Here is a 13,162-nt window from a genome sequence, read left to right as displayed (position 1 = left end):
ACAGACGACACCGAAGCGAATACAATAGTCCGTCCCTTATACCTTTTTATTACTATTGTAATAATAAAGGAAGGACGGACTAAAAATGAACATTTCATTGAACCACCCAGTAAAATAAAACACAGAGTAAGGTCTACAGTCTTTGTAACTTGAATGGTATGGAGCATTGTAGATACCCACTGACGTACTGACTAGTTCTCTTCTATTGGATTTGATAGAGACGAATTGAATTCACCTTTTTACCCCCTCAAGCCCGGGAGGTGCGCGAACGTCAAAAATTCCAAGCTATGTCCAGTCTAAATTGCCACGAAACACACATATGTAGAATAGATTGAAATAGAATATAGGTACCTTGTTTATCCTGCCCGAATAGGACTGAAAAGTCCCTTTAACAAGGTCTCGTATATTTGATGGGTTCATGATAATACCCCTATTGAGAGGGCTCGAATTTTCTGAACATCTTGACCCTAAATTTGGAACTCTTTTTGCACAGAATTCTTGCCTGAAAAATTGCATAGGTTATGACTTTATGAGTTATACTCCTAGGGAAAAATCCTATAGCGTTAATCAATTTTACACATTTTAATTCAAGTGTGCTCTGGTGGGTTCATGATAATACCCCTATTGAGAGGGCTCGAATTTTCTGAACATCTTGACCCTAAATTTGGAACTCTTTTTGCACAGAATTCTCGCCTGAAAAATTGCATAGGTTATGACTTTATGAGTTATACTCCTAGGGAAAAACTCCTATAGTGTTAATCAATTTTACACATTTTAATTCAAGTTTGCTCTGTGTTTTGAAGTCGGAAAAATCCCACATAACTCACTACTCTACTGACGCGAGCCTAAGCTTTCAGACTCATTACTCAAACGCAGACCTCTATTACCATTGGATATCAAACCTATAGTAAGTACATGGCTGGGACTCTGGGACACTAACGAATTGAGTCGAGTGAAATTTTTACTCAGGTAGTCGACTACGGATTGAGTCCCATGAGTCGACAGGACTCAATCCGCTGACTTCCCAAGGCCGTATTTACAGGAGGCAGAAGGTGTCCTCCTCCCTCTTTACTGTAGCTACTCCGAAAATTTCAAGCCCCCCCCCCTTCACTGTTTGAAGTCTTGGGCACCCCCTTCAATAAAATTCTGGATACAGGCCTATATACCTGTACATATTGTACATTACATTGAAAAGGGGGGAATTTTCTGACGAAATTCCTGGGTGCGGGAGTTCAGTATGTAGGACTATTGCACCCCTGCATATTGTACGACCGGGGGAAACCTTTCAAGTGAGAAGAAAATCCCCGACTGCTGCGGGGTTGAAATATGGATTTTTCCGAAGCCTCTATCAAATCTTTTCACTCGTGGAGTATGTCGGATATTCATTTTCCCTTCCTCTATTATCAGTTTTCCACAATGCCACACAGTCAGAGCAATATTGATTCTCTCAGGGGTTATCAACATTTTCATTGCCTTGGCCTCTAGTACAGGAGTCCTCAATCAGCTTGGACCGCTAGTACAGGGGTCCTCAATTGTCCTCAATTTTCTTACTGTTTTCGATTTCGGGACGATAAGGCCTCCGTTATTCCAGTTCCCTGTATCAATCAAACTTCTCCAGAAAAAACTCACTATTGTTTCTGACGTTAAATGTTCTGACGCACGTCAGAAACGTTAAATGTCCTCTCTTAAAAGTATGTCCACACATAGGCGACCGGCCGTCAATCGATCTCGACTGAACCGTCCACACGTCGGAAAAATCCCACATAACTCACTACTCTACTGACGCGAGCCTAAGCTTTCAGACTCATTACTCAAACGCAGACCTCTATTACCATCGGATATCAAACCTATAGTAAGTACATGGCTGGGACACTAACGAATTGAGTCCGGGTGAAATTTTTACTCAGGTAGTCGACTACGGATTGAGTCCCATGAGTCGACAGGACTCAATCCGCTGACTTCCCAAGGCCGTATTTACAGGAGGCAGAAGGTGCCCTCCTCCCTCTTTACTGTAGCTACTCCGAAAATTTCAAGCCCTTCCTTCACTGTTTGAAGTCTTGGGCACTCCCTTCGATAAAATCCTGGATACAGGCCTATATACCTGTACATATTGTACATTACATTGAAACGGGGGGATTTTCTGACGAAATTCCTGGGTGCGGGAGTTCAGTATGTAGCACTATTGCACCCCTGCATATTGTACGACCGGGGGGAAACCTTTCAAGTGAGAAGAAAATCCCCGACTGCTGCGGGGTTGAAATATGGATTTTTCCGAAGTCTCTATCAAATCTTTTCACTCGTGGAGTATGTCGGATATTCAGTTTCCCTTCCTCTATTATCAGTTTTCCACAAATGCCACACAGTAACACAGTCGGAGCAATATTGATTCTCTTAGGGGTTATCAACATTTTCATTGCCTTGGCCTCTAGTACAGGAGTCCTCAATCAGCTAGGACCGCTAGTACAGGGGTCCTCAATTGTCCTCAATTTTCTTTCTGTTTTCGATTTCGGGACGATAAGGCCTCCGTTATTCCAGTTCCCTGTATCAATCAAACCTCTCCAGAAAAAACTCATTATTACGTTAGATGTCCTATCTTAAAAGTGCACGAAAATGATCTCACGGGGAGCGCCACCGGTAGGCGGCCAGGCGGCACGGGCTCCTCTTCCGGCGGTCCGACATCCGACAGCGCCAACTGTCTCGAAGAGATCGAAATCAGCTGGCAACAGCGCATCCTGAGCGCGGACGAAATAGCGCGGTACTCCAGCGTTGCCAACTGTTACACCAAGCAGCAAGAGAAGTGGCATCGCGAGATATTGGCCAATCAGCATGCGAGAAATAGGCGGATCTTTACGTACACGCACCGGGATGAAGTGTTGCCAGAGGTGAGTAGTGTCCATGTTGCAACGTTGTAAATTACGATAATCGGCGGATCTTTACGTACACGCACCGGGATGAAGTGTTGCCAGAGGTGAGTAGTGTCCATGTTGCAACGTTGTAAATTACGATAATCTTACTTCTTTTATTTTCTATTACCAATCTCAGTGGTATAGTCTTTAACGCATTGGACTTTGGATCTGAAGGTTGGTGTTTCGAGTCCAAGTCAGGTCATAAAGTTTATCCAGGTGTAATAATTGGGGAACGATAGGTATTTGTTACTAGCATTTAAGTTTGCTTAACACAATTAAAAATTCCTTCTTTTTTTAAATACTTTTGCATCACCTCTTTCAAGTACATCGATGCCCATATCCGGGAACGGACAAGTTTGATTAGAAATTTCCGTCCTGGCCGGGGTTTCGAACCCAGTACCTCTCGGTTCTTCGAACCTAGCAACTCCGGTTGAGATTTTCTAAATTACATTATGCATGTTTTATACCAAGGACGTACCTAGTTGGCACCAACAAATTAAAAAAAAAGTCTGCCCTAAAAAGTGGCTTTTTATCAGCTTTATATTTTAAGCAGTCAAGTATACAATAGTCTACATATTTTATCATCATCATTATTATTATCAAGACAAAATGAAATTTCAATTACATTTCTCATCTTAAAATCAGAGCAATACGACGCGACGGTAATTTAATGGAAACGACATCATGTGACGTCACGACCATAAAAAACGACATCATAAAATCAGTGGAATTAATTAAAATTACCGAGATTCTGTTTAATGTCCTCATTTTGATGAAGGAATTCCCACGTTTTGAGAATCGAATTTTTCCTCAACATTTTGCCTCTTGAGTTCTCTTTCTTTGAGACGTGTAGAGTGAGTTATAGAAAAGAACTACTCTTTTCTGTGGAGTACTCATGGTGGATTTCACCAACAACTTAATGAGAGATTTAACTAATGGGAGAATTTTCAATGATAGAAAAAGGAGTCTTTAATGATCCAAACAGGAGTTTTTAAAAACTCCTCCTTTTTGGATTACTAAAAACTTCTTTTTGGATCATTAAAAACACCTTTTTAGATTATTAAAATATCCTTTTTGGATAATTAAAAATTCTCCCATTAGTTAAATCCATCATTAAGTCGTTGGTGAAAGCCACCATCAGTCAATGAGTCAGATCCTAACTCTCTGTTAAGGGAGTTCAGGGTTTATACGCGACCTGGAAAACCTGGAAAAGTCATGGAATCTGAAAATCGGCCAAAAAGTCTTGGAAAAGTCATGGAAAATCGTGAAAATTTAAAGGAAACCTGGAAAAGTCGTGGACAAAAACTTCCACAAATGGAATTTGCCACTCGGTCAAAAATTAAAAATGTTCAAATTAAATATCAAGTTTTTCCGAAAAACGGCCTGCGGCGCATTCCCCCTCATATTCCTTGACGTTCTGCATATTGTATATTTTATTTAAATGAAGGGGTAATCTTACTGATTTTTAAGCACTTCTGCCCCCTAATTTTCTGGAAAACTCATGGAATTTTTCTGGAAAAGTCATGGAATAGTCATGGAATTTCATTCTGAGAAAAGCGTATAAACCTTGGAGTTTAACAGTGAGTTATTGTACATCTCTCTATTTAACACTCATCTAAAGTACTCGATGAAAGAAGCCATAGTCCTGACAAGACTGAGCCAACCCATATTCCAAGCAGAAAAAAAAACATAGGTAATATAGGTATAGGTAATACATATACCTAAATGGAAAAAAAATGACTTGACTTGGATTCTAACCACCAACCTCCAGATCCGAAATCCACCGTGCTAACCACTACTAATGTTGGTTAAAAGTGTCTTAAGAACTGGAAGCGTGAAGAGCAGGTGCTTAAGAAGTCGTTTTTTGAGAGACGAAATGATCCCTAGAGCAAGGTCGACAGATGCTTCGGTCTGAAAGATTGGAGACCGAACTTCAAGATCATCCATGAGGTCCGGTCCCTAGATTCGGTGTGAAAGATTGAAGACCGAACTTCTTTCAATACAAGGGTAGGATATGATATTCATGAATGCATCATTCTTTATTGGAATAGTTGAACTTGTATATTTGAGGTCTCGGGGGACATTTGTAAGCGCTAGGTTGCGGGTTCGATTCCCGCCCGATTAGGTTCGTTCTCGGAACGGCTGGCTTTCTCCTATCCTATCTCTCTTCGATTTCGGGACGATAAGACCTCGGCAGTTGCAGTTCCCTCTATCTCATCCACAAATAAAGTGGTGCAATATTAAACTGTTGAAATAAAGGGACTTAATGTCCTAATTCGACAGTCTAAATAAAGCACTAATATCTATCAAAGCTCTTTAAAAAAAAACTACCTTTTATACTTAATGTAACTGTAATGTAATGTAATGTAAAACTTGAAATGGTGACGGGACTTAACTCGTCTCCTTCCCGATTCCGGGCCGCAACTCACCTGCACCGGGTGTATAAAGCTATCCATCATCCCGACTGTATAATGACTAGCATGTACATTACATATTATCCATTTGGAATACAAGTTGTTTAGAATAAGAAGTGTGTTTTTTTACTTTCCTAATCCTCCTTAGGTATCCTATAGGAAGGAAAGGAACGTAATCGGCAGAAATTACGCATTGGACTTTGGATCTGAAGGTTGGTGTTTCGAGTCCAAGTCAGGTCATAAAGTTTATCCAGGTGTAATAATTGGGGAACGATATTTGTGACAAGCATTTAAGTAAATTTGCTTAACACAATTAAAAATTCCCTCTTTTTTTAAATACTTTTGCATTACCTCTTTTAAGTACATCGATGCCCATATCCGGGAACGGACAAGTTTGATTAGAAAATTTCCGTCCTGGCCGGGGTTTCGAACCCAGCACCTCTCGGTTCTTCGAACCTATATCAACTCCGGTTGAGATTTTCCAAATTACATCATGCATGTTTTATACCAAGGACGTACCTAGTTGGCACCAACAAATTAAAAAAAAAGTCTGCCCTAAAAAGTGGCTTTTTGTCAGCTTTATATTTTAAGTAGTCAGGTATGTAGTCAATAAAATACTCTGCATATTTTATCATCATCATCATTTGATCTTGAAATTTGTCGCGACGACCTATGAACTCAAAGCGAGAAAGTTTTAGATAACACTTCAGTCGATCATTTAAGACCGGTTTTAGCGTCATCTATGTTAAGCTACGCCGAGCAAGGCCAATAAATGGATGGGTGACTTGAACCTTATATTGGGAATAAAGGGAGAACGGGCTCTAGTCTTGATTTTAAATCATTACATGAAAGTAAAATTAAAAAATCAAACCAAGAATAATAATAAACTGAATATTAAACAAATTAGGTAGGTACATAGGTATTCTTTAACCACGATCGAATAAACTACGGGCCAAAAAATTCCCGGAGGGACGGACCCAGCTTGTTTTCTTTCTATTACCAATCTCAGTGGTATAGTCTTTAACGCATTGGACTTTGGATCTAAAGGTTGGTGTTTCGAGACCAAGTCAGGTCATAAAGTTTATCCAGGTGTAATAATTGGGGAACGATAGGTATTTGTGACAAGCATTTAAGTTTGCTTAACACAATTAAAAATTCCCTCTTTTTTTAAATACTTTTGCATCACCTGTTTCAAGTACATCGATGTCTATCCGGGAACGGACAAGTTTGATTAGAAAATTTCCGTCCTGGCCGGGGTTTTGAACCCAGCACCTCTCGGTTCTTCGAACCTAGCAACTCCGGTTGAGATTTTCTAAATTACATCATGCATGTTTTATACCAAGGACGTACCTAGTTGGCACCAACAAATTAAAAAAAAGTCTGCCCTAAAAGTGGCTTTTTGTCAGCTTTATATTTTAAGAAGTCAAGTATATAGTCAATAAAATACTCTGCATATTTTATCATCATCATTATTATTATCAAGACAAAATGAAATTTCAATTACATTTCTGTTCTTAAAATCAGAGCAATACGACGCGACGATAATTTAATGGAAACGACATCATGTGACGTCACGACCATAAAAAACGACATCATAAAATCAGTGGGATTAATTAAAATTACCGAGATTCTGTTTAATGTCCTCATTTTGATGAAGGAATTCCCACGTTTTGAGAATCGAACGAAACCGTACACTGCCTCGACAGCATAGATTCACCTCTTCATCTCGTCGATCTATTTTCGATCGACGGCGTCGACTATGTGTGGACACGGCTTTACATGCAAGGGCTGATTCCTGATGTTTTCTTGTTGCATCAGTACCTCAATGGGAAGTGTTGTGTCCCTTCTAGTTTATTACTTTCTATTACGATTATTTCTACCAATCCTGGTAATGGTAATAGTCCCTCCTGTATAGATTTTCCCCGTGGATTTTCGATACACCCTGTATATGCAACATATCGGATTGCCAATAGGTAACAAACACATCATAAAGCAATATTGTAGGGGTTTTTTTTCCCATTTATTTTTTAGTACAGAATAAATACCTATAGCCCCTCAACATTTTGCCTCTTGAGTTCTCTTTCTTTGAGACGTGTAGAGTGAGTTATAGAAAAGAACTACTCTTTTCTGTGGAGTACTCAGTCAATGAGTCAGATCCTAACTCTCTGTTAAGGGAGTTCAGGGTTTATACGCGACCTGGAAAAACTGGAAAAGTCATGAAATCTGAAAATCGGCCAAAAAGTCTTGGAAAAGTAATGGAAAATCGTGAAATTTTAAAAGAAACCTGGAAAAGTCATGGATAAAAACTCCCACAAATGGAATTTGCCACTCGGTCAAAAATTAAAAATGTTCAAATTAAATATCAAGTTTTTCCGAAAAACGGACTGCGGCGCATCCCCCCTCATATTCCTTGACGTTCTGCATATTGCATATTTACTTTCTATTTATTTAAATGAAGGGGTAATCTTACTGATTTTTTAAGTGCCTTCGCCCCCTAATTTTCGTGGAATTTTTCTGGAAAAGTCATGGAATTTCATTCTGAGAAAAGCGTATAAACCTTGGAGTTGAAGAGTGAGTTATTGTACATCTCTCTATTTAACACTCATCTAAAGTACTCGATGAAAGAAGCCATAGTCCTGACAAGACTGAGCCAACCCATATTTCAAGCAGAAAAAAAAACATATAGGTACATATACCTAAATGGAAAAAATTCGACTTGACTTGGAGTCTAACCACCAACCTCCAGATCCGAAATCCACCATGCTAACCACTACTAATGTTGGTTAAAAGTGTCTCATATTGTATATTTTATTTAAATGAAGGGGTAATCTTACTGATTTTTAAGTACCTCCGCCCCCTAATTTTCTGGAAAACTCATGGAATAGTCATGGAATTTCATTCTGAGAAAAGCGTATAAACCTTGGAGTTGAAGAGTGAGTTATTGTACATCTCTCTATTTAACATTACACTCATCTAAAGTACTCGATGAAAGAAGCCATAGTCCTGACAAGACTGAGCCAACCCATATTCCAAGCAGAAAAAAAACATATAGGTACATAATATATCTAAATGGAAAAAAATCGACTTGACTTGGATTCTAACCACCAACCTCCAGATCCGAAACCCACCGTGCTAACCACTACTAATGTTGGTTAAAAGTGTCTTAAGTAAGAACTGGAAGCGTGAAGAGCAGGTGCTTAAGAGAAGTCGTTTTTTGAGAGACGAAATGATCCCTAGAGCAAGGTCGACAGATGCTTCGGTCTGAAAGATTGGAGACCGAACTTCAAGATCATCCATGAGGTCCGGTCCCTAGATTCGGTCTGAAACTAGAGCAAGGTCGACAGATGCTTCGGTCTGAAAGATTGGAGACCGAACTTCAAGATCATCCATGAGGTCCGGTCCCTAGATTCGGTCCGAAACAGTGGCGTAGCGTGGTCTAAATTCAAGTGTAGGCTGTAGGGCTCATGCACAGGTCTACCAAGTCCCATCACAGTAGGTAGTACATGCCATTAATATTTATGGGCATTAGAGTGAACTTTTGAGTTGTATGGCCGCCATACACGCCATACATACACGCTACGCCACTGGTCTGAAAGATTGAAGACCGAACTTCTTTCAATACAAGGGTAGGATGATATTCATGAATGCATGATTCTTTATTGGAATAGTTGAACTTGTATATTTGAGAACTCGGGGGACATTTGTAAGCGCTAGGTTGCGGGTTCGATTCCCGCCCGATAAGGTTCGTTCTCGGAATGGCTGGCTTTCTCCTATCCTTTCTCTTCGATTTCGGGACGATAAGACCTCGGCGGTTGCAGCTCCCTCTATCTCATCCACAAATAAAGTGGTGCAATATTAAACTGTTGAAATGAAGGGACTTAACGTCCTAATTCGACAGTCTAAATAAAGCACTAATATCTTTCAAAGCTCTTAAAAAAACTACCTTTTATACTTAATGTAACTAAAACTTGAAATGGTGACGGGACTTAACTCGTCTCCTTCCCGATTCCGGGCCGCAACTCACCTGCACCGGGTGCATAAAGCTATCATCCCGACTGTATAATGACTAGCATGTACATTACATAACTATCCATTTGAAATACAAGTTGTTCAGAATAAGAAGTGTGTTTTTTTACTTTCCTAATCCTCCTTAGGTATCCTATAGGAAGGAAAGGAACGTAATCGGCAGACATTTTCGATGGTCAGTTACCCCCTCAAGCCCGGGAGGTGCGCGAACGTCAAAAATTCGAAGCTATGTCCAGTCTAAATTGCCACGAAACACACATGTGTAGAAGAGATTGAAATAGAATAGAATATACCTTGTTTATCCTGCCCGAACAGGACTGAAAAGTCCCTTTACCCCAGCAGTCTAAACAAAGGATATACCTACCTACCTGGCTTATCCTGCCCGAATAGGACTGAAAAGTCCCTTTACTCCAGCAGTCTTAACAAGGTCTCGTATATTTGATGGGTTCATAATAATACCCCTATTGAGAGGGCTCGAATTTTCTGAACATCTTAACCCTAAATTTGGAACTCTTTTTGCACAGAATTTTCGCCTAAAAAATTGCATAGGTTATGACTTTATGAGTTATACTCCTGAGGAAAAAATTCTATAGCGTTAATCAATTTCACACATTTTAATTCAAGTGTGCTCTGTGTTTTGAAGTCAGAAAAATCCCACATAACTCATTACTCTACTGACGCGAGCCTAAGCTTTCAGACTCATTACTCAAACGCAGACCTCTATTAGCATTGGATATCAAACCTATAGTAAGTACATGGCTGGGACTCTGGGACACTAACGAATTGAGTCGAGTGAAATATTTACTCAGGTAGTCGACTACGGATTGAGTCCCATGAGTCGACAGGACTCAATATGCTCACTTCCCTAGGCCGTATTTACAGGAGGCAGAAGGTGTCCTCCTCCCTCTTTACTGTAGCTACTCCGAAAATTTCAAGCCCCCCCCCCTTCACTGTTTGAAGTCTTGGGCACCCCCTTCAATAAAATTCTGGATACAGGCCTATATACCTGTACATATTGTACATTACATTGAAAAGGGGGGAATTTTCTGACGAAATTCCTGGGTGCGGGAGTTCAGTATGTAGGACTATTGCACCCCTGCATATTGTACGACCGGGGGAAACCTTTCAAGTGAGAAGAAAATCCCCGACTGCTGCGGGGTTGAAATATGGATTTTTCCGAAGCCTCTATCAAATCTTTTCACTCGTGGAGTATGTCGGATATTCATTTTCCCTTCCTCTATTATCAGTTTTCCACAATGCCACACAGTCAGAGCAATATTGATTCTCTCAGGGGTTATCAACATTTTCATTGCCTTGGCCTCTAGTACAGGAGTCCTCAATCAGCTTGGACCGCTAGTACAGGGGTCCTCAATTGTCCTCAATTTTCTTACTGTTTTCGATTTCGGGACGATAAGGCCTCCGTTATTCCAGTTCCCTGTATCAATCAAACTTCTCCAGAAAAAACTCACTATTGTTTCTGACGTTAAATGTTCTGACGCACGTCAGAAACGTTAAATGTCCTCTCTTAAAAGTATGTCCACACATAGGCGACTGTATCAATCAAACCTCTCCAGAAAAAACTCATTATGACGTTAGATGTCCTATCTTAAAAGTATGTCCACACATAGGCGACCGGCCGTCAATCGATCTCGACTGTTGTCGAGGTAGTGTGGACACGACCTCGACAACAGAGATTCACCTCGTCGCGTCGATCGACAGCCGGTCGGCTATGTTTGCACGCACCTTTACATTTAACTTTATCAATCAAACCTCTAAAAAAAAAATAAAAATAAATAAATAAAAAATCATTATTTCGTTAAAATCAATGTCCTTGCTCTTAGGCTCGGTTCAAGTATTTTTTCGTGAATTTTTTTGACGAATTTTTTTTACACTCTACATTCTCGAACCCGACTACAGCAGCCACATAGGTAATTTTTCAAGATTTTTCACCAAAATAAGATTTTCAAATTTTGAACCCAAATTTTTTTTTCAAATTCTTTTTTCTCGAATGGATTTGGCGAAAATTTTCCGTTTTTGACGAAAATTTCGACTTTTTTCAGAATGTAAAAAATACTAGAACCGGCCCTTAGTACCTACCTATACACGAAGTACTCGTATACTAATAGCTAATAATATTGGAAAGTATTGTTTTCCTTTAACCTTTTAACTCGACTTTCCACTCTCAATTGAAGTGCCAATAAATAAAATAATTCGATTTTCTCCCCCCAGAGTGCGTCTCGAGTGTATCCGCTCTTCAGCCATCCCGCACGAAAATGATCTCACGGGGAGCGCCACCGGTAGGCGGCCAGGCGGCACGGGCTCCTCTTCCGGCGGTCCGACATCCGACAGCGCCGCCAACTGTCTCGAAGAGATCGAAATCAGCTGGCAACAGCGCATCCTGAGCGCGGACGAAATCGCGCGGTACTCTAGCGTTGCCAACTGTTACACCAAGCAGCAGGAGAAGTGGCATCGCGAGATATTGGCCAATCAGCATGCGAGAAATCGGCGGATCTTTACGTACACGCACCGGGATGAAGTGTTGCCAGAGGTGAGTAGTGTCCTTGTTGCAACGTTGTAAATTACGATAATCTTGCTTTTTTTTACAAAAAAAAAAAAAAAAAAAGAAGAACGAAGAAAGAAAAGAAGGAGGAGGAGGAGAATTGAGGAAGAAGCAGAAAGGAAGGGAGGAAGAGAAAAGGAAGAAGGAGAAGAAGAAAAGTTTGGAAACGGTGACTTTTTAAGAGGTTTGGCGAAAGCGAAGAAAAGAGGACAGGATATAAGAAAGGCAGCCAGCCGTTCCGAGAACGAACCTTATCTGTTTAGGACCTTTAGGATAAAGTTTGCGTGGGGCAGGAATCGAACTCACGACCTGGCCCTTACAAGGCAGGCGCGACCTGCTAGGCTGGCTACGACCTTTGTCCCTATAAACGTAATGCTCACAAACACGTCCTTTGTGGTGCTATTCAAAAAAAAAAAAAAAAAAAAAAAAAAAAAAAAAGAAGAACGAAGAAAGAAAAGAAGGAGGAGGAGGAGAATTAAGGAAGAAGCAGAAAGGAAGGGAGGAAGAGAAAAGGAAGAAGGAGAAGAAGAAAAGTTTGGAAACGGTGACTTTTTTAAGAGGTTTGGCGAAAGCGAAGAAAAGAGGACAGGATATAAGAAAGGCAGCCAGCCATTCCGAGAACGAACCTTATCTGTTTAGGACCTTTAGGATAAAGTTTGCGTGGGGCAGGAATCGAACTCATGACCTGGCCCTTACAAGGCAGGCGCGACCTGCTAGGCTGGCTACGGCCTTTGTCCCTATAAACGTAATGCTCACAAACACGTCCTTTGTGGTGCCATCTTTAGGATGTTTTTCAAACAGAAAAGAATTAAAAATATGAAAGTTGATAGGCTGTTTTGTTTTTGGAGTGACCATATTTAGATATCATAGCTTCTGTAGGTTTAGCTTATCTAGCGTTTAATGCAAGGACAGGATCGTCCCTAGAAGTCCTTTTACTCCAAATTTTTGGTCGATGGTGGGCATCGAACCCGAGATTTTCTGTATAGCAAGCAAGGGCATTGCCACTGGGCTAACCGTGTCCTATAACATTTTTCTTAGCTTCATAGGAATTTTTCGATAGAATACCACGATAGCTTATTGGTTAGATATAAAAAATAGAGCCATCTGCCCCTTAGTTACAGAGCTAACCACGCCCCTGTACACCGAAGCGAATACAATAGTCCGTCCCTTATACCTTTTTATTACTATTGTAATAATAAAGGAAGGACGGACTAAAAATGAACATTTCATTGAACCACCCAGTAAAATAAAACACA

General features: G+C 40.4%; 1 protein-coding gene across 1 annotated transcript in view; it reads left to right on the top strand.

Moving 5' to 3' along the window:
* LOC113467230 (Meckel syndrome type 1 protein homolog) overlaps positions 1 to 11,924 on the top strand; it is a 17,084-nt gene extending 5,160 nt beyond the window's left edge. Inside the window, exon 3 of the mRNA XM_026823285.1 lies at positions 11,576 to 11,924. Within this exon, the coding sequence (XP_026679086.1) occupies positions 11,576 to 11,924 (349 nt within the window). The remainder of the gene's footprint in view (positions 1 to 11,575) is intronic.
* The last annotated feature ends 1,238 nt before the right edge of the window (positions 11,925 to 13,162 follow it).

Source organism: Diaphorina citri, unplaced genomic scaffold (genome assembly GCF_000475195.1).
Source record: "Diaphorina citri unplaced genomic scaffold, Diaci psyllid genome assembly version 1.1 scaffold433, whole genome shotgun sequence".
Lineage (NCBI taxonomy): Eukaryota > Metazoa > Arthropoda > Insecta > Hemiptera > Psyllidae > Diaphorina > Diaphorina citri.
Note: the sequence above shows the minus strand (reverse complement) of the source record. Positions and strands in the feature narration are given on the sequence as shown.